The sequence below is a fragment of the Mesoplodon densirostris genome, chromosome 5 (assembly GCF_025265405.1).
Source record: "Mesoplodon densirostris isolate mMesDen1 chromosome 5, mMesDen1 primary haplotype, whole genome shotgun sequence".
Classification (NCBI taxonomy): domain Eukaryota; kingdom Metazoa; phylum Chordata; class Mammalia; order Artiodactyla; family Ziphiidae; genus Mesoplodon; species Mesoplodon densirostris.
This window is the reverse complement of record NC_082665.1, coordinates 84,839,713-84,862,320: the sequence shown is the minus strand read 5'-3', so window position 1 is coordinate 84,862,320 and position 22,608 is coordinate 84,839,713. Positions and strand designations below refer to the sequence as shown.

Below are 22,608 nucleotides of genomic sequence, written 5' to 3'. Positions count from 1 at the left end.
TTCACCTTTTCTACTTACTGAGTAAGTGGTGTCAAGTTAGAGCTGAAAATTTAAGTCAGCTGGTGCTGCATACTTCTCTCACACAGTTGTTTATCTGTTGAAAAAAACTTATTAAGTCTTCTTTTAAGAAGTTAAGTACATGTTCTCTTCAACCTAGAAATGTCACTCTTAAATGTAGCTCCTTGCTTCTTTTCTTTTCCTCAAAATCTGCAACTTAAAGTTGTATAATTAATAGTAGTAATCATTTATCCAGGGCCAGATTCTGTGGAATAATTTCAATATTAGATATTATAAAAATCTGGTCCTGAGGAAGAATTTGCTACAAATTTATCGGATTTCTATCTTGAGAGCTCTCTTCTGAGAGCTCTTCACAGATTTTTAGTTGAGTGCAGTGTTCTTAATCAACATTTTAAAAATTCTTATCTAGGCTTCCTTGACAGAAATTGGACAGTAATTTTTTAATATAAGGCTTAAAGAATGATGTTGGTGTAAACTTTCAGGTTATCTGTGAAATAATAAGCCTAGAAAAATGTGATTTTTGTAAATATTTGCTTTTAATGTTTTTCAAGAAATATTTCTAGTGGGAGAAAAATCTCAAATGCTTGGAGGCTGTAAATAATAGGTTTCGGTTTGAATATATTCCTTACTATGCATGTATGTAAATGGACTGATGAGAAGAATATTTGAAAAAGCAGAAATTTTAATATTTTTGTATAGGCACATTACTCCAACTCAGTTATTATATAGTAAATCTAATATTCCCATTAACTTTCATCATAAAATTGGAATTTTCTAAAAAGACCCTCACTAGGCTGATACGAAACTCCTGTTCCTATTTACATCTTCTATTTAAGCAGGCAAGTTACCTGTATTGGTTCAGAACTCACATCCTGGCTCACTTTTTTGGATTGTTGTCCAAATATCAATTTCATTTTCAAAGCCATTTTAGGTGGTATTCCATAGTCCAGTTAGTTGTCATGGTTTTACTGTGTTGATTCAAGTCAGCTGCATGAATAGCTGCTTGATGGTGTTCCAAGGGCTTTGTACATAGACTTAAAGAATACCGTTCTCCCGTTCCCTCCTCTCCATAATCCTACCCCAACTCTTGTAGCGAGGGGGTTGGGTGCTGCCTCTTTGCTGTCATTAGTGTAAATCAGGCATGGTAGATGGGGGCCCCACTGGGCAGCCTTCACAGTGCTCACTGGAGACGGCCACTGCTTTGGCATTGCAGGGCTGGAATGGTCTGAGGGGCTCTGTCTCTACAGCACCACGTGGGGAGGCTGAAGGGTGCTACCTCTGCTCACTTGAGTGCAGCAGAGGAATGTTCCACAGGGCTCCATCCCACTGTTTCCACAGCACACAGTGCCTGGTGGGGAGAGTGCCATGGTTTCTTTCATGGTGTGTGTTTGGAGAAGGGTAGTTATGTCCAAAGGGTTCCGTCCTGCATTGCAACCCCTCTACCTGGCCCCTTGACCAGAGAATGAGCATTACTTGGTGCTTGTTTTGTCTCACATACTACTTAGAGTTAATATAATACCACTTCATGTAAAATATAAGAAACTTGCATCCATGTTATTCCATTTACCCACCTTTCCTTTATGCTATAATTATATTACATCTATCACAATATGATACAGTTTTTGCTGTTAAAAGTCATATTCATTTTAAAGAAGTTAAGGAAGAAAGAAATGTTTAGCATTTCTAGTGCTCTCATTTCTTCCTAAAGATACTAATTTCCATCTGATACAATTTTCCTTCAACCTATAAATCTTCTTTTAGGCATATCTCAGAGTGTATAACTGCTGGTTATGAATTTTCTATCTTTTTTGTATATTTAAAAATGTTTTTATTTTTTTCTTTCCTGGATTTACAGTTCTGGGTTGACAGAGTTGTTTTTCCTTTCTTTCAGCACTTTAAAGATATTGTTCTACTCTCTTTTGGTCTTTATTGTTTTTGATGAGAAATAAGTTACTGTTGGTATCATTGCTCTCCTGAATGTAAAGTGGCCTTTACCTCTGGTTGCTTTGAAGATTTTCTCTGTCTTTGGTTTTCAGTAGATTGATAGTGTATGGCTTTCTTTGTATTTGACTTGTTTGGGATTCTTTATACTTCTTGAATATGTAAATTTATGATTTCACCAAACTGGGGGAAATTTTGGCCATTATTTTTTCAAATTTTTTCTGCCCCATTCCCTTCCCTGCTGGAAGTCCAATTACAAATTTTTTAGACCTTTGATGTTGTCCCACAGGTCAACAAGGCTCTATTCTTATTTCTTCAATCTTTTTTCCCCTCATTTCTAGGAATTTACTCTAAAGATCACTGGACAAGTACACAAAGATGTATGCATAACAGTTTCATTGCAGTATTATAATGGTAAAAATCAGAAATAAAGTGTCCACAAGTGGGAAGCTGATTAGGTTAATATTCTATATACCTAAAATGGAATACCCTCAAGTCATTAAAAGTGGGGAAGAGGGATTATGTTTAATAACCTGGAAAGCTATCTATGGTAAGTTATTTAGTAGAAAGACCAGGTTTTATTCTGTGATCTCACTTGTATAAAATTGTATACCCATAACTCTAACTACCTCTAACTACTAACTATTGTGGCTAAAGGTACACCCAATACTATATTTGGGTGATCTTTTGCTTCTTTATATGATTTTGTGTAGTGTGAACCTTTTTTAATGACTGTGTATCAATGGTACAGATGCAGTAAAGGTCTTTAAAAAATTCTTCAATAAAAATAAACAAGTGATGTTGCAGAAAATGGTAGAGTAGGGAGCTCCAAGAATTGGTCCCTCCACTCAAGCAACCATTAACTGGCAAAAAGAAAAAATATCAGAATCAACTTTTTCAGAGCTCTGGAATCTAATTCAAAACTTTGTAGCAACCAGGGAAATACTTAATGAAGAAAGAAAGAGGATGCTAAATTTTGGTAAGAAAGCATTGTGGCGTTTTTTGCTTACCTGCCTACCATCCCCCATTCCCAGCTTGGCAGTGGCCACGGGAATGGCAGCCTGAGTTCTGGTGCAGCTTGTTGATGCCAGGGGAACAATATGGATCATGTTCTCAGAAAACTGTAGTTACGCTTAGTTATGCTTTTTGGTTCCCCTGAGACACCTGCACAGAGGCTTGTCTTTGTTTTGCCTTCCTTGGAAATCTCTCAGAGCTGGAGTAGTTTCCCAGGTGGCATCTGTTGAAAGCATGTAAAGACATACTACCCACAGCCACTTGGGGCAAGGGATGGTGAATGGGGCAAGGGATGGTGAATGGGGCAAGGGATGGTGAATGGGACAAGCTGCAGGTAAACCAAAAAAGCCTGGGAAGGAAGAGGCTGAGGAGGAAGATGTATGGAAAAATAACGGCTTTGGAGAGCTGTCACATATACTGAGGAATTCAGTGTGCAACACACACGCTCAGGGCCAGACACACAGAAAAGACTTTAGAGGAGTATTACTGGCAGGTCTTTGGGCTCTGCACAGGCAGGAGGTGAAGGCTAAGGCCGAATTATAGGTGGCCTGGCTAGGTGTTGAAGGAGTACCCCAGCTCAGAGCCCATTGGCAGAGTGGGAGAGTATTTTTTTCTTTGTTTTTGGCTCTGTCAGGTTGCTAGCTGACCACTGAGATAACAGAATGAAGACTTCAGTGACCATCCATGAAAGGAATACAGTCTTTGCAAAAGTCACTAAATAAACAGATGACTGTATCCCTCAAAAAGAAACAACATCAAGCCCTGGTGAGGGGGGAAGAATTTGATTTCCAGAGTTTACCACATAATAATGTTCAAAATGTCCACTTTTTAACAAAAAATCACAAGTATACAAAGTATGGCTCATTCATAGGAAAAAAAGAAATAGAAACTCCCTCCAGAAGCCCATCATTGGACTTACTATACAAAGACTTTAAATCAGTGGTCTTATAGAAATTATAAAAAAGAACCAAATAGGAAATCTTTAACTGAAAAAAAATGAGGAAAGGATAAAAGAAGTGTATTGTAAATGCCTCCAGAACCCCCAAGTATATTCAGTTTCTTCAGTAATGGGTTCATTTTTTCTAATGCCATTTCCCACTCATCAGAAAATGGGAAAATGGGCCTCCTCATAAAGTGTTGAAGTACAGCTTTTCTCAAGCATAATTTGGCAAGGTCTACCAAGATCCTTGAAGTCTTTGACACAGCTATTATACTTTCAAGGAAGCTTAAAAATACACTGCATATTCATTTGTCCATTTATTTTCATATTCATTAATTTCTTTGCAAATGTTTATTGAGATTCTGTTATGTGCCAGGCACTTGCCCTAGGTGTTAAAGAAGCATCAGTAAATGGGACTTCCCTGGTAGTCCCATTTGGGTCCAGTGGTAAAGAATCTGCCTTCCAATGCAGGGCACGTGTGTTCGATCCCTGGTCGGGGAGCTAAGATCCCACATGCCATGGGGCAACTAAGCCCACGTGCCACAACTACTGAGCTTGGGTGCCTCAATGAGAGAGCCCGAGTGCAGAGTGCCGCAAACTACAGAACCCACGTGCCCTGGAGCCTGTGTACCACAACTAGAGAGAGAAAACCCACACACCACAACTGGAGAGAAACCTGTGTGCCGCAGTGAAGGATCCCATGTGCCGCAGCTAAGACCCGGTGCAGCCAAAAAAAAAAATAATGATAATAAAAGAGGACTTCCCTGGTGGTGCAGTGGTTAAGAATCCACCTGCCAATGCAGGGGACACGGGTTCGAGCCCTGGTCCGGGAAGATCCCACATGCCGTGGCGCAACTAAGCCCGTGTGCCACAACTACTGAAGCCCATGCGCCTAGAGCCCATGCTCTGTACCAAGAGAAGCCACCTCAATGATAAGCCTGCGCACTGCAACAAAGAGTAGCCCCCGCTCACTGCAACTAGAGAAAGCCCGCGCACAGCAACAAAGACCCAATGCAGCCTAAAATAAATAAATAAATAAATAAATAATAAAAAGAAACAGCAGTAAACAAAAATAAATTCCCTGCTCTTGAGCGCTTTTTATTCCAGCAGACAAAAGACTATAAACAAACAAATAGAATGAATACATGATATGTTAAGTGGTAATAAATGCTATAAAAAAAATAAAGGTAGGGCTTCCCTGGTGGCGCAGTGGTTGAGAGTCTGCCTGCCGATGCAGGGGACACGGGTTCGTGCACCGGTCCGGGAGGATCCCACATGCCGCAGAGCGGCTGGGCCCGTGAGCCATGGCTGCTGAGCCTGTGCGTCCGGGGCCTGTGCTCTGCAACGGGAGAGGCCACAACAGTGAGAGGCCCGCGTACCGCAAAAAATAAATAAATAAATAAATAAATAAATAAAGGTAGGTATGGGAGATGGCATTATTCTAGGAGAAGTGGTCAGAGAATATCAGACACAAACTAAAATTTTTCCCTGGATTCCATAATACATTTTATTTTTACCTTTGATTTTTTTAAATGCATGATTCAAATGTGTATGGTAAAAACTTTAAAATTAACAATTATAAATAAATACACAGAATATATTAATGAATTGCATTATATTACGTTAAGTGGAACAGAATTCAAGGGAAAAGATCTGAATATATAAAGTACCTTTGGCCAGATTTTAAATTAACTGACGTCATTGCTTTTATTTATCAGCAGGTGGTGCTATTGCTTATGTAAGAGAAAACTTTTTCATTTTTCTCTGTTCTTGAATATCAGTTAGTCATTATAATAAAAAGTCTTCCCTCCATTCATTCTCCCATTCAGTTAAAATAATTGCAATGATTCATCATCTGCAGTAACTGGTCATACTGCAATATGTAACTTTTCATTGTCAATTATGTATGTCAACACGTAATTTAAGACAGCCTGCAATTTGCTGCAGGCAAATTCTCTCTAATTAAATATTAGAGAGAATACTGATCTTAAAAATCGTTAGTGTACCTTAAAGAAAAATAAGAAACTTTGCGTCTATTTTCTTTTCCTCCTAAACTTAATTTGTGAATGCACAATTTTATGAATTGAATTAATCCAACTTGGCTAAAGATATGCTTTTGAGGATCCTTTTACTCTAGTATATTTATATAGAAGTAGTAAAGAGAAGAGTGAAGTTGACATTTAAGAGGTACTTTTAAAAGTTGTTATAATCAAGTCTTTTTTTTTTTAGTTTAAATAGCTCTCATTTCCCTGTTGGGAATTTGACAGAATACAGAGAAAAAAGAATGGTATCCTAAGCAATTTGACAGAATACAGGGGAAAAAAATGGTATCCTCACTCAAAGAGATGTAATATCCTTTAATACGTCAACAATTTGAAGACGAATTCTCAATTGTTCTCTGCATTGTGCTGTCCAGTATGATTATTTTATTTTATTTTAATGTAGGAATAGTATTGATATGTTTGTAGAGCCGTGGCGTCAAGACTCCAGTGGTGAATTTACAAAGTTAAAGGCTTCTTCTGGGCCTTCAGGTTCTTCATCTATAAAATAGATGATCTGGGCTAAGTGATCGCCTCTCTCCTTTCAACTCCACAGTTCTATGATGCCTTTTCCATGGGCACTGGGCATATTGCTTGCTTCCTTTCCTGAGTAGTATTAGTGTAGTGCTTCTTTGTTTTTTTAATATAAGGTTTGTAGAGGAGGAAGTAGCACCCTACATGATGTGCCTGAAGTGGGAAAAGCTGAGGTAGTGCTAGAGAAGTGTGGCTGATCCTAGAACTTCAGACTTGTCCTACATTTTATTATAGTTGGGTGCTAGTAACAGAAACCATTAAGCAAAAAAGAGCAATTTGCTCTAAAATTACATGGTTATCTTCTAGAAGCCAGAGAAAGGATGTAGCTAGGCCTCAGGAATCAGAAACTGGAATGCTAAGAAAACACACAAAGTGGTTCCTTTGTGCCTTTTGCCTCTGCTTTTCTCTATGCATATCCCTCCTCTTTTTCCTTTCCCAGCAAACTGACCCCTCCCCAACCCTCCCCAGTTTACCTGCTGGATAGTGACAAATGTCAACAGTCCTCAAGTATACATCTCTACTCAGGAGAGTAGCCAGACTGAGATAAGAATCTTAGTCCTAGTTTTAAATACCCTCAGGGAAGGGGTCACTGGCCCAACCTTGGTTAAGAACTCATGCCTGGTCGATCAGGTTGGGGTATGTTGTATAAACATGGCCATCAGGACTCTAATGCAGTAACCATAGGGATTGCTGGAGAGGGCCAGGTCCTAGAAAATGGAGGAGGTTGCCATTTGTGTTTCAAAGCCTCCTTAGCCATATTTGCCATAAATTTTCAGTTTAATTCTCTGAGAGTTTTTCTTTCTACATGAATAAATTTCTGTCTTTATAATGAAAATTAGAATTGTATTTTCAGATTTGCTATAAAACCAACTTTGCTAGAAACCATAAAGCCATAAAATATAAACATAAAGTAAGGGAACTGGGCTGCCTTTACAGTAATAAGACCCTGTTGGTCAGAAGTGAGAAACTTAGCAAGCAATACAACATCAGAGTTCTATTACAGAATTTACTTTTAATCTTTTTAAAATCAACACTTTAAGGGCTTCCCTGGTGGTGCAGTGGTTAAGAATCGCCTGACAATGCAGGGGACACGGGTTCTAGCCCTGGTCTGGGAAGATCCCACATGCTGCAGAGCAACTAAGCCCGTGCACCACAATTACTGAGCCTGCGCTCTAGAGCCTGCGAGCCACAACTACAGAGCCCTCATGCCACAGCTACTGAAGCCCACGCACCTAGAGCCTGTGCTCCACGACAAGAGAAGCCACTGCAATGAGAAGCCCGCGCACCACAACGAAGAGTAGTCCCTGCTCACCGCAACTAGAGAAAGCCCGCGCGCAGCAACAAAGACCCAATGCAGCCCAAAATAAAATAAATAAATTTATTAAAAGAAAACCACTTAACATATAGATGTTCCATAAATGTTGCATTTTTAAAAAAATTAATTTATTTTATTTATTTTTTTGGCTGTGTTGGGTCTTCGTTGCTGCGCGTGGGCTTTCTCTAGTTGCGGTGTGCAGGCTTCTCATTGTGGTGGCTTTTCTTGTTGCAGAGCACAGGCTCTAGGTGCACAGGCTTCAGTAGTTGTGGCACGTGGGCTCAGTAGTTGTGGCGCACGGGCTTAGTTGTTCCACGACATGTGGGATCTTCCCGGACCAGGGCTCGAACCTGTGTCCTCTGCATTGACAGGCAGATTCTTAACCACTGTGCCACCAGGGAAGTCCAAATGTTGCGTTTTAATGCATCATTGTACAGGCAAAATATATTTTTTTGGTTTTTAATGATTTACATTAACTCAACTGATGTAACTCAATTAATGACTTCAATTGTAGCATTTTGACTAGTTTTACTAGAATTGATCCATTTAGTCAGTTTGGTTGATGTTTTTGAGATGGCTAGTTTAAAATTTGTAAATCTTTGGCTTTTAATTTGCTCCTTGGATTTTTTAAAATTTTAAAAGTCGTGTTTGGTTGAAGTCATGGTTAAGCTCTGGGAAGGAAGGCTTGCTTAAAGACACAGACACATTCATTCATCCATTCAACAAATATTCCTGTGTGTTCAGTTCTGTGTGATACTCTGACTATTCAAGGAATGACATCCATACCTGTACTCTAGGAGTAGTTCACCCCTTTTGAGAGTACTGATATGTAAACAGATAATGTAATAACATAGTTATTTAATGGCAAAGTTATAATTGTGGGAGAATGAATAAAAAATAGAATAATGGTAAATTTTCAAATATGTCTGTACTTATTTTGGATGAGGCTAAATTGGTTAAAGTAAACTTCCTCTCTGGTGGAGTAACTTAAAAACATTAAAAAACCTTTTTTTAAATGAACAACAAACCATGTATTGTTGTTTTTTTCACCAAGAAGCACAAATATGAATTTACTTTTTTCTGATTTTGGTACCTAAAAATCTAAATATAATTATCTATTTCTAGAAGCACAGAACTTTACTTCTGTTTGACAAATGTTCTCTAGATGTGCGTGAAGAACTCCCAAATCACCAACAAATACCAGAAAGTGAGACAGACCAATCTGAGAACAGCAGCTGAAACTGGAAAGAAATTTCTGTAGAATCCAATTCTGAGTAAGTGCAAGGGGATCATGACAGGATATGACAGTGCTGGAGATGTCTGGGTCGAATGTACTCTTCAAACTAACAAATCAAGCTTCCTTTTGGGACAAAACCCTGTACTGCAGAAATTGCTGAGATTAAAATCCAGTTTGATTAGAACAGACATAATTGAGCAAAGATGGGAATAGATCCAAATAAAATTGGAGAAGCAGAGAATGCTAGTCTCAAAAAATGGAGGCTTTTTTTTTTTTTTTTTTTTTTTTTTTTTTACATCACTGTGAGAAAACAACTGAAGAGAGAGCTCTAGAGCTATCCTTCTGGAACATCCCTTCCTCCCAAAAGTACAGCAAAACCCATTTCACTTAAAAATGAGCAGAAGATCAAGATCACAGTCAAATCCCATAATGTTGCCAAAGACAAAAAAACCATGCCATAAACAGACAAGCACTGCAACCAGTTAATTCAAAAGAAGTTGAAGGATGTTTTAAAACCATGACAAAAGCTATGAAATAACCATATAAATCAGAATTAGAAAAACTAGGAAATGAGGTGACAGGAGAATGGGAAACTTTTAAGAAGAGGTGACAGAACTCAGGAGGGAATTATATATAAAAGGAAAAATTATTACAGAAGTGAAGACCAAGCTAGAAGGAATATAAGAGCAAATGAACACAGTGGATGATGCCTTAAAATAAATAGAATGTGAAATGGAAGCAAGGAAATGGCAAAAGACATAAAGTTTGATAGAAAGTGATAGATACAGAAGACTGGCAGAGAAAATCTGAAGTACATATAATAGGAATCTTTAAAGGAGAAGTCCAAGGCAATGAACAGAAAAATACTAAAAGCCACTATTCAAGAAAGATTTTCTCAGACCTAAGGGATCTGAAATTGATATTGAAAAGGCATACCAGATACCTAGGAAAATTGACCCAGATGGCCAACACCCAGATATACACTAATAAAACTGTAGGAGTTTAAAGAAGAAGAAATAAGTCCTGTGGGCATCCAAGGAAAAGAACAAGTCACTCATAAATGGAGGAAAATCAGAATGCCATCAGATTTTAATAGCGTCACTGTACAGTGCTTAACATAGGATACTACAGCTATTCTGACTTTTAAGTATAAAGGTCATAAGTATACTGGTATAAACATGCAAGAACTCAAGGAATGTTATTCCCATGAGTCTTTCAAGGATTCTACTGGAGAATTTTAGCTTCAGCTATAGCAATCTGGAAGTCACATGTATGGATATACAGAGTACGTAAAAACATTGATCATACTATCAATAGCTATAAAAGAATATATCCATATACTACAATAGATAATGTCTTCATATTGGACATATTTGTATCACTACTCCTACCCCTTTCTTAGATAAATGCTGGTGCGTGCACACACACACAAGACACACACACAGCTGTGTACATACACACTTATAATGAAGAAAGATATAAGGATAAAACATAAAATTAAAAAATAATTATCAATATTGAGAAGGAGAGAATAGGAGAGAGAAAAGGGATAGAAGTTGGACTTCTTTGATTATACCTTGTTTTATATACTTTTTGGGTAAATTTAATTTTGATACCCTGTAAATATTTTACATAATTATAAAACAAAATTAAATTTTTAGAAAGCAATTCCTAAAACCAAAGTAAATGAAAAAAATGAGCCTAATTGTATATTCAGTCATTTGTATACCTACCCAGAGAGGAGCTAGTCCAAATGACTTTAAATGATTTGATTGTTCCTTCTGCTTACAGTAGAGACTCAACAGAAAATTATCCTAAGACTTTGGAAAACATTTTGGCAGTTTCTCAAAATGTTAAACATAGAGTTACCACAGACACAGCAATTCCACTCCTAGGTATGTATACAAGAGAATTGAAAACATGTCCACACAGTAACCTGTACACAGATGTTCATAGCAGCATTATTCGTAATAGTAAAAAAAGTTGAAAAACTCAAATGCCCATCAAATGATGAATGGAGAAACAAAATATGGTATATCCATACAATACTATATTACTTGACAATAAAAAGGAATGACATACTGATGCATGCTACAACATGGATGAACCTTGAAAGCATTATGCTAAGTGAAAGAAGCCAGTCACAAAAGGCCACATAGTGTATTATTTCATTTACATGAAATGGCCAGAATAGAAAATGAAAGTAGATTAGTGGTTACCAGGAGCTTGGGGGTGAGGGTGGGGGGAATGGGAGTGTCTGCTAATGGGCATGTGTTTCTTTTTGTGGTGATAAACATGTTCTGAAATTAGTAGTGGTGATGGTTGCACAACTCTGACTACACTGAAAAAACTACTGAATTCTGTACTTTAAAAGGGTGAATTTTATAACGTGAAATATATCTCAATAAAGTTATCATTTTTAAAAGAAGGGAAATAAGCTTAAGGGCAAAAGAATGAAAAAAAATGTTTAACTCTTTTGTAACTATTTGCTTGTGGTGTTGATGTTGTTATTCTGAGTATTTATATTGATGCTCTTAAGAGCTGGGATTTTTGGCTAAGTGAAAGCAGATACTGAGGTAAGATTGGAGAGGGTAAATAAAAATCCGACAGTTCCTGGATTTGAATTGGAAGTATCAGTTTGAGTTATTGAAAAAATTTCCTAGTTCTGTCTATTAAAAAGACCTAGAAAAGGCTTTAATGATCAACTCAGTAACAGCGAGCACCCTTAGCACTTGTGGGGTTTTTTTCAGTACGATTTTCCGTATTTCCATAAAGTGCACCATGACTCACCGAAGAAAAGACTGATGCCAGGTGTGGGTCAGGAAATATAAAAATGAGACTGGAACATTTTGTCATTGTACAAAGCCGGGGAAGTGATCAAAGACTACAGGATTCTGTCGAAAAGATTAAAGAACCAACTGAAAGGGGATTCCACTGGCTAAAATTGGGCTAATTGGAGCACTGTATTTATAAAAACACATCAAATATGTTAAAATTAATGAGTTCTTGATACTAAACAGTAACATTTCTTGGTTACATTTGGAAGTTACAAGGGAACCAACTGGTATAATGAACCTTTATTTACCCATTACCCAACAATTATTAACTAATGGCTAATTCTTATCTCATGTATACCACCACCTACTTCTCCATGGCTCAGATCATTTAGAGCAAATCCCTAACATTACGTCTTTTCATCACTAAATATTTCAGTATTTATCACTAACACAAAGACTTCTTTTTTAACCTAACCTCAATACCCTTATTAAACCTAAAAACAGTTAACAGTACTTTCTTAATATTATCAATTATCTACTGATAATATTGTCACTATTCAAATTTATATTTTTGAAAATATATTATTGAAAATAATATATTATTAAAGGGAAATAATCAAGAATTTATTCTGCCTTTGATATATGAACTGTATCCCAGGGTAACCAAATAGTCGAGGAGATGTTTCTTTTTGTAGCACTATTACAGTTAGTAAATGAAGAAAGAAGGATTGGAATATTACCATTTTGCAACTGTAAGTGAATTAGTCCTCCTAGGCAATGATTATCATTTGCTAACAGCATAAGAAGACATTTGGACATTAAATGTTTCCTGCTGGAAGTACAGAACATCACTTACGAAGTTTTCTTGCCAAAAAAATCAAACCTGAATCTGATCAAGACTCTAGATCTAACTATCAATTAACAGGAAATAAAGGGGACAGACTACCATGTTAACACCATGAGAATACAGATGGTAAAATCCGGACTATGGGAGACAACAGGACATGACCCAGTTTCTTCAACCACAGAAAATTTCAAGGGAAAAGAACATGTGTAAGGGGAACTTATAGATCAAAAGAAATCTAAGAGACTTCGCAACCAAGCAAAATGATTGTACCTTATTTGTTTTTTTTTTTTTTTTTTTTTTTGCGGTACGCGGGCCTCTCACTGTTGTGGCCTCTCCCGTTGCGGAGCACAGGCTCCAGATGTGCAGGCTCAGCGGCCATGGCTCACGGGCCCAGCCGCTCCGCGGCATGTGGGATTTTCCTGGACCGGGGCACGAACCCGTGTCCCCTGCATCGGCAGGCGGACTCTCAACCACTGCGCCACCAGGGAAGCCCCCTTATTTGTATCTTAATTCCAACAAACTGGAGACAAAAGAAGGACAAATGGAAAAATTTGAACAGTGACTAGATACTATGATAATATTAAGGAGTTACTGTTAATTGTTTTTAGATTTAATAATGGTATTGAGGTTGGGTTAAAAAATCTTTGTGTTTTTAGTGATATATGCCGACGTATTTTGTGATGAAATGATATGATGTGAGGGACTGCTCAAAATTATCTGGGCCGTGGTGGTAGTATACATGAGATAAGAATTACCTATTAGTTGATAATTGTTGGAAACTGGGTAATGGGGCCTCATTATACCAGCCATTCTCAAAGTGTGGTTGCTGGACCAGAAGCTTGAGCACCACCTGGGAACTTGTTAGAATGAAAACACTTTGGCCCCCACTCTAGATCTACTAAATCAGAGAAACTGGAGCCCAGCCATGTATTTTAACAATCCCTCTAGGTAATTCTAATACACATTAAAGTTTGAGAACCACTGCTTTATGTTATTCTTCCTATTATACTTTATGTTTGAAATTCTAATAAAAAGTTTCAAAAAAAATTAGCTTGATGAATGTAAGAAAAATTTATACATAACAAAGAAGCTGGATTAGAGGATAAAACAAAGGTCATGTAATCTCAAGTGTTAGCAAATTCATTGGCTTGGTATTAACAGTGAGTCAGCAGCTAATGATAGTCTTAACGTGAATCACAGATTTTTCTTTTCTCTTAGAACAGTGGTTCTACATTAAAATAACCTAGAGAACTTTTTTTAAAATTAATTAATTTATTTATTTTTGGCTGCATTGGGTCTTCGTTGCTGCACGGGGGCTTTCTCTAGTTGCAGTAAGCGGGGGCTCCTCTTCTTTGCCCTGTGCGGGCTTCTCATTGAGGTGGCTTTTCTTGTTGCAGAGCATGGACTCTAGGCATGTGGTCTCAGTAGTTATGGCTAATGGGCTCTAGAGCGCAGGCTTAGTAGTTGTGGCGCACAGGCTTAGTTGCTCCGTGGCATGTGGGATCTTCCTGGACCAGGGCTCGAACCCATGTCCCTTGCATTGGCAGGTGGATTCTTAACCACTGTGCCACCAGGAAAGCCCCCAGAGAACTTTTAAGAACATATCCAGACACCACCCCAAGAAATTCTGGATTTATTTGGTTGTATTCCTGGTTTTTGGTATTTTTTTTTGAAAAAAGCTTCCCAGATGATTCTAATGTACAGAGTTGAGGACGAGTGTCCTAACTTTGTGATGCTTAAGAATCTCCTGAAGAGCTCATTAAAAGTTTCCTGAACAACCTAAATGTCCATTGATAGATGAATGGATAAAGAAGATGTGGTGTGTATATATATACAATGGAATACTACTCAGCCATAAAAAAGAACTAAATAATGCCATTTTCAGCAACATGTATGCAACTAGAGATTATTATACTAATTGAAGTATGTCAGAAAGAGAAAGACAAATACCATATGAAATCACTTATATGTGGAATCTAAAATACTGTATGACACAAATGAACCTATCTACGAAACAGAAATAGACTCACGGACATAGAGAACAAACTTGTGGTTGCCAAGGTGGTGGGGGGGGTGGGGGAGGGATGGAGTGAGAGTTTGGGGTTAGCAGATGTAAGCTATTATATACAAGGTGGATAAACAGCAAGGTCCTACTGTATAGCACAGAGAGCTATATTCAATATCCTATGATAAACAATAATGGAAAAGAATATTTAAAGAAGAATATTTATATGTATAACTGAATCACTTTCCTGTACAGCAGAAATTACCACAAGATTGTAAATCAACTATACTTCAATTTTAAAAAATTAAAAAAGAAAAACAGACTAACAACAACAAAAAGTTTCCTGGTCCTCATCCCCTAGAGGGTCAGATTCAGTAGGATGGTGCGGGGCCTATTAATTTGCATTTCTAACAAGATCACAAGTGATATAGATGGTGCTGGCCTGAGCACATTTTGAGTAACACTACCTTAAACAAAGGGATAGTTTGGTCAAAGAGATTAGCATAAGTGAGAGGGATAGGTAAAAATTCATCTTCAGGGTTCTTGCTGCTAGCACCACTAAATTACATCCAGGGAGGCAGCTTCAGTTCTTTCTAGTGGTTGGAAATGCAAATGTGATTCCAGTGTTCCATGGCTTATTTGGAGAAGAAAAGAGACTTAGAGCATTAAAAGTCTCTTTAAAAGCACAAATGATAAGCACAGGGAATGTAGCCAGTATTTTATAATAACTTTAAATGGAGTATAATCTAAAAAAAATTTGAATCTCTATGTTGTACACCTGCAACTAATATAATGTTGTAAATCAACTATACCTCAATTTAAAAAAAAAGGACAAATGATAAATCTTTTTGATTTACCAATAAAAATTATTAACTTTACTGATTGGACAAAATATAACCCTGTCCCCTCAAATTTAGTAACTATTCAAGACTCCTTCTCTGATGATTTGCTTGTGCTTGTATTTTTTTTTATTACTAGAGTAATCACAAAGAGGAAGAAATCATTTAATTTTTTAGAAGGTAAGAATTTAATATAACTTGGGTATCATGGTTCATGCGGACTCTGAAAGAAGTCAGAGGAATATAGGGTGATGATAATACCTAAAATTTCTTTTCATTTTCTCTTCTTAGGATCGGGCATCATGAGTTCTTAGATAAATATTTAATTTTAGTAAGATTTTTCTGGGTGATCTGGTTCTTTGGGTATTTTAAAATCATGCTTTAAAGTAAATAGTTTAAAAATGTGAATTTTATGTATATATATTTATGCTGCTGATGAAGCAAAGCTTACAGTTCATTACCTTCTTCATAGTAACGTTATCTAGAGTCTTTTACTTAAGCAATAGTTAGAGATTTGAAGGGGGATGGGAAGGAGTTGACAAAAAGTGTCAGTGGGTAGTAAGAGTCATACAGCCTTTTTATTGGATATGTGAACTTTTACTGGGAATTTAAAGTCTTGTTTTATAGTAGTGTAGATTAGTGAATTTTTTCTATATTTTTTCTATTTTCTCCAAATTTTTTGTCAGTGAGCCCATAGCTGATAATGAATATTAAAACAAACAAACAACCAATGTAGAACAAAAATAAATGCCCACCCAAGGGCAACAACAACAAAAAAGCAAGACTTAATTTGTCTGTAGTCTGTAAGGTTAAAAGAATGGAAAGAGACTATAAATAAATTTAGTCAAATAAATAAATCATCCATCTAGTAAATATGTATGTTTCATCTGAAAGAATGAAAGAAAATGCATATAATACCATCTTTGAAAAAGTTTTTTTTCTTACTGTCTTATTCACACACACACACAAGAATCTCCTTTTTCCAGTTGATGCTTATTGATATTGCTAGATCGCTTTCTCAAACAGATTCTAGAAGAGGTTATACTTAACTGCACTGTGAGAAAAAGAAAAAAGGAAAATATCTATTTACCTGTACTTTCATGGTTTAAGATATGTGTTTTAGAGGTGTTTTAGTTACATTGTGTGTTTAGTTTCAGTTTTTAGTGACACTATTGAAATATTGTAACAAATTTTTAGATGTGTGGACTATAGAGATCCTTACGAATTAATAGTAAGATGTCTTTTTTTTTCCTACGTAATCTTTGTATTTACCCGTTTAGTATTAACTGCTTAAAATTAAATGATGTAAATCAAAATGGTGTGGGTGTTTTGCAGTTCTTGAGCGATTTCATACTCTTTTATCATATTATGTATTCTACTGTATACTTTAAAAATCACATCTATATCTTCCATTTCAGTATGCTATCATTTTATTAAGAAAAATATTTCTGAATAATTCTAGAATAAAGACACATTCTTTAAAAAAAATCATCCTAGTATGTTAACATATGTTCAATTTGAAACTCCTTTAAAATGTTTTTGAAATAAATTGATTCTATTCTTGTTCTTTCTTCCCCAGTGGTCATATGCTTTAGAAAAGCCCAACACTGGCAGCATATTTAATATCACGTGGTCAATTGATGGCACCCAGATCGCTGGAGCCTGTGGAAATGGACATGTTGTTTTTGCACATGTGGTGGAGCAACATTGGGAGTGGAAGGATTTTCAAGTAACATTAACTAAAAGAAGGACCATGCAGGTATGATTATGTTTCAGGTTGATTAAATCTTCTTTTCACATTAGTTTACAATACAGAAAATGGAATTATCTTCATTAATTATATTTAAATCAGGTTTATAAAGATTCAGTCATACTAGAAATATTTTAACTATATCATTAGTGACTTTTTCATGACATAAAATAAGAACCTTTCACTGACGTAGAATATGAGTGCCCACAGGTACTGAAATTATGGTGTTGAGGCAGGGAGGAAATTGAGGCCCCCTAAACCTGAGTTTCTCTGCCAAGTTTATGGTTAACCTCTCTATCCAAAACATTATTCCCTTTCTTGTCCCTCACCTGTTCCCCTCAAGGTTCAGGAGTATCAAAGAAAAGAGGGCATTGAAACTGAGCAGGACCATGTGGGGCCCTCCCTGGTACAAAAGCCCATATCTTTGAGTTGTTCTACAGAAACTAAGACCCCAACCCAGCTGGAGGATGGTGACTACATGCTTGACCACAAGCATGTAGACCCCAGACTGGTTGGAACCAGAAGGTTGAGATTCCAGAAACATCACCCTGTTACCTCACCACCAACCAATCAGAAGAAAATCACATACCCTGTAGCCCTCACCCCAAATCTTACCTTTAAAAACTCTTCCCCCAAAACTGTCAGGGAGTTTGGGACTTTTGAGCATGAGCTGCCCTTTCTCCTTGCTTAGCCCTTGCAATAAAGCTTTCTGTGCTCCAAACTTCAATGTCTTGGTTTGTTTGACCTCACTGTGCCTCCGGCACATGAACTTGGGTTTGACAACAGGGATAGTGAAACTTGAAGCATTGAGGGAATATGTGGATTCAGTTGAGGAAGAAGGAAGGAAGCTGTAACAAGTTAGATTTAACTGCTGGAGTTGACCTCAAGGCAGATGTAATAACCTGCTGATCACTGTCAGGGTTACATTATTTTATTTATTTATAATTGTATGAGTTTATTTAACCTGATTAAAAAATATTTTTTCCCCTTTTAAGAATTACCTAAGACAAGCTAAAATGGGAAAAAGTTAGTTGATGAAAGTTAGGAGGAGTGGCCAAAGACAATGTGTTGATGACAAACTCTCTCCCAAAGGAAAGGGAACTCTATCTTCTTCCTTTCTTTCTCCTGTCCATAGCAGTTGCCTCTATCTTCAGTATTCCGAATTCAGATGATTATAATTACTATAAAAATTTGAGGGACTTTCCTGGCAGTCCAGTGGCTAAGACTTCGCCTTCCATTGCGGGGGTGAGGGTTCCATCCCTGGTCGGGGGCGGGGAGCTAAGATCCCACATGCCTTGCGGCCAAAAAACCAAAACATAAAACAGAAGCAGTATTGTAACAAATTCAATAAAGACTCTAAAAATGATCCACATCAAAAAAAAATCTTTGAAAAAAAATTTAGAAGCATGTATTTTGTGATTTCTTGGATGTGTCTGTTCAGGTATTCTTTAGACTAAGTATCCAGATTTTCACAGACAATCTGGATAATGGTCACCAGATTGATAATAATTAGGTACCTTATATATTTTCTTTGTTCTACTTTAAAAAAAAATTTTTTTGGCGGCACCTTGTAGCATGCAGGATCTTATTTCCCCGACCAGGGATCAAACCTGGTCCCCCTGCAGTGTGCTGAGTCTTAACCACGGGCCCTCCAGGGAAGTCCCTCTACTTTCTTTTTTTTTTTTTTTTTTTTTTCGGTACGCGGACCTCTCACTGTTGTGGCCTCTCCCGTTGGGGAGCACAGGCTCCGGAGGCGCAAGCTCAGCGGCCATGGCTCACGGGCCCAGCCGCTTCGCGGCATGTGGGATCTTCCCGGACCGGGGCACGAACCCGTGTCCCCTGCATCGGCAGGCGGACTCCCAACCACTGTGCTACCAGGGAAGCCCCCTCTACTTTCTTATTTAAAATTTTTTTAACTTATTATGGATAATTTAAACCACACAAAAATAGACAGAATAGTATAATGAACCTCTATGTGCTCATCTCCCAGCCCTAACAGCCATCAACCCATGATCAAGCCTGCCTCATCCATGTCCATATCTACTTTCCCCCTCCCCCCAATTTTTTTTTTTTTTTTTTTTTTTTGCGGTACGCGGGCCCCTCACCACTGTGGCCTCTCCCGTTGCGGAGCACAGGCTCCGGACGCGCAGGCTCAGCGGCCATGGCTCACGGGCCCAGCTGCTCCGCGGCACGTGGGATCTTCCCAGACCGGGGCACGAACCCGCGTCCCCTGCATCGGCAGGCAGACTCTCAACCACTGCGCCACCAGGGAAACCCCCCCAATTATTTTGAAGCAAATTCAGGTATCATTTCAGCTATGAAGTTTTCAATATATACAGCTAAAAGATAAGGACTCTTTTTAACATACCCACAATACCATTATCATACATTAAAAATGATAATAATTCCTTAACGTTATCAAATATCCAAGAAGTGTTCAAATTTTCGATTGTTTCCGCCATGTCACATTTTTTAAAGTTTGTTTGTTTGGATCAGAATCCAGAATGGTTTACATGTTGCAATTGGTTGACATATCTTTTAAGTCTCTTTTAGTCTGTAGATTCCCCTTCCATCTCTATTATTCCCCCTGCGGTTTATTTGTTGAAACCAAATTGTTTGTCCAGCCCCACAGTGTGGACATTGCTAATTGTATCACCATGATGTGGTTTGACGTACTTCTCTGTCTTTTGTATTTCTTGTAAATGAGTGTTTGGATCTAGGTGATAGTGTAAATATATATTTTTGTTAGTCAACCTGGGAACCAAAACATTATTTATAGTATTGTGTCTATGGCAAAGAATGCATTGTGAGTTCTAATCAACTGATTTGGGGACACACTTTTACTCATGTAGTGCTTGGTGGCTAGCTAATATATTATTGCCTTACTTTCAGAAATGCCCCAAGATGAGAATATATTCAAAGGAGAAGTTTTTCTTTCATAATAAAAAGGAATCACCCTAGAATTAGAGGATTTTTACATAAGATAAGATGAACAATGGAGGTTTTTAAATAGCTTATCTAATCCAAGTTGTCTTTATACTTAAAGTTTGCAAATAATCTTTCAAAATTTTAGGACTATGATAGTATTTTTATTTTTGTAAAGGGGTCTTACTCTCTCAGTGATTATAAGACATTTGTATTGCATTTTTGCTAAGCTGGGTCTATTCATAGTTTTTTCTTAGAACAATTTCATTTATTTATTCAATGCCCTACTTGCCAGGCATTGAGCTAGGCAATGGGAAGTACAGCTGTGAATAAGACAGGCTTGGTTCCTGTTCTCATGGGACCTCCTAGATTAATATGTTGAAAATCTTTTGTTTTTTCATAAATTCATCTCAAATTAATTGAATGAAGGTAAAGAATAAAGAAACGAAAGAAATTTATTGGTCCATGTGAAGTCAAGAGATGGGACTGATGAGGCTGTACTGGATCCAGAGGCTTAAATAAGGTCAACAGGAGTCCATCATATTTCTTCCTCAACGGTCCTTTTTTCTGTTTTGGCTTCAATTTCATAAATGCTGTCTCTCTTTTGCGGCCTTGGTAGCTCCAGGCTTACATTCTACCAACTTCAAGTCCAACAGAAAGAGTGCTTTCCCCTCCAGCCCCTTACTAATTATAGCAGAAGTCTCAGCATTGGATCTCATGTGCCAGGTCTGGGTCAAGTATGTTTCGTTGGGAGGTGGAGGGAATGATGAGTCAACCCCATCTAAACCACTTAGTCACTTAGAATAATAGGGGGAATGGTTTCCCAAAGGAAAACCAAAGCATATTTACCAGAAAAGATAGCATTTGATTCTGGGCAGACAGAAACCAACAGATATCCACTATAGTCTATCTCTTTTGGCTGTTTAGCAACCATAACTGTATTAGTTACCTATGGCTGCATAATAAATCACCTGAAAACTTAGTGACTTGAAACAGCAACATTTATTATCTCTCAGTTTCTGTGGGTCAAGAATCCAAGCATGGCTTAGCTGGGGTTTCTGGCTCATCATTTCTCACAAGGCTGCAATCAAGGTGTTGGCCAGGGCTTAGTGGCACCTGAAGGCTCAATTGGGGAGGATTTGCTTCCAAGCTAACTGATAAGGTTGTTGGCAAGATTCCATTTATCAACGTCTGTTGAATTGAGGGCAGTTGACTGGAGGCCACCCTCAGTTCCTTGCATGTAGCCTCTTCGCAGGGCAGCTCACAACTTGGCAGCTTTGTCAGAGCAGTTACGAAGGGCACAGAGAGTGTGAGCAAGACGTAAGTCACAGTTTTTTATAACCTGAACTCAGAAGTGTCATCTCATCACTTTAGCCTCTTTCTGTTCACTGGAAGCAAGCTACAAGGTCCAGTCTACACACAGTGGAGAGACTTACATAAAGACGTGAATACGAGGACATAGAAATCACTAATCCCCTTAAAATCTACTCACCGCGCATACTTTCCCTTATTCACATGTATGTATAATTCAGAAATGCACTACTTAACTTTGCAGCTATTCTATATGCAACTGAAAACAAACCCATCCCCTCTCTAAAAGATGATAACCTAGACTAATCCAGTCATTCCAGCTCCAACTCTCTGGTCTGGAAAACTATAAATAAATGCGAATTTTAATTATTCTCCTCTCCCCCATATTCCCAGTTTATAATGACAAAGGGAAAACAGGGCGGCTGCAATGAAAACAATTTGGAAAATGGGAGAAGGGAAAACAACGCACTGTGATTACCAGGTTCCTAGCAAAAACCCAGCTGGCCAGGAATATCTTGAGAACTCTTTTTCTTAGCAATAAAGTTAGTTGCTTGGTTAATTTGGCAACTCTAGATTGCCTTTCTGGGAAGATTTCCCACTTGGGAGGATTCCCTTACTGGGGTCCGTACATTTTAGCAGCTCACTTAACGTTGTTGTGAGGTGGAGCCACAGATTGCTATAGGGACAACAGTTACAACTTTTTGTTTGCCTGGTTTAGAGTTTTACAGTTTTCTTAGAAGCTTGGTAGACTTGGTTGATTTGTGTTTTGTTAACTCAGAAACCAGAGATCATGTTGAGTCCTAATTATTAAATCTAGACCTTGACCTGGCAGTTGCTACCTGGCAATAGGCTTCATTGCCCTACCTGTCTCTCTGGACCTCATCTTTTATATGATACAGTAACCTAGAGTGAGACGGTTTCTTAAGTTGTCCCTTGTCTCCCGGCTGAATCCCAGTGGATGATTCTTTCCAAAAGGGATAGTTGATGTCTTTGCTGGGAGGAAGCGCCTAGGAGGGAGAGGGTACAGGTGGAGGAGATGAGGCATTCCTCAGGTCTCAAGTTTACCATTTTCTCTTTCCTGCCTCTCTCACTTTAGCATGGGGCACAGCTTTGGCT

The 22,608-nt window shown here is 37.9% G+C and overlaps 1 protein-coding gene across 2 annotated transcripts in view; it reads left to right on the top strand.

Annotated features, from left to right (window-relative positions):
- The window catches only part of IFT80 (intraflagellar transport 80), a 109,684-nt gene that overhangs the window by 48,833 nt on the left and 38,243 nt on the right, over positions 1 to 22,608 (top strand). For both annotated transcript variants that reach the window (XM_060100004.1, XM_060100003.1), the window contains one exon: positions 17,086 to 17,265. In XM_060100004.1, coding sequence (XP_059955987.1) covers positions 17,086 to 17,265 — 180 coding nt within the window. The remainder of the gene's footprint in view (positions 1 to 17,085; positions 17,266 to 22,608) is intronic.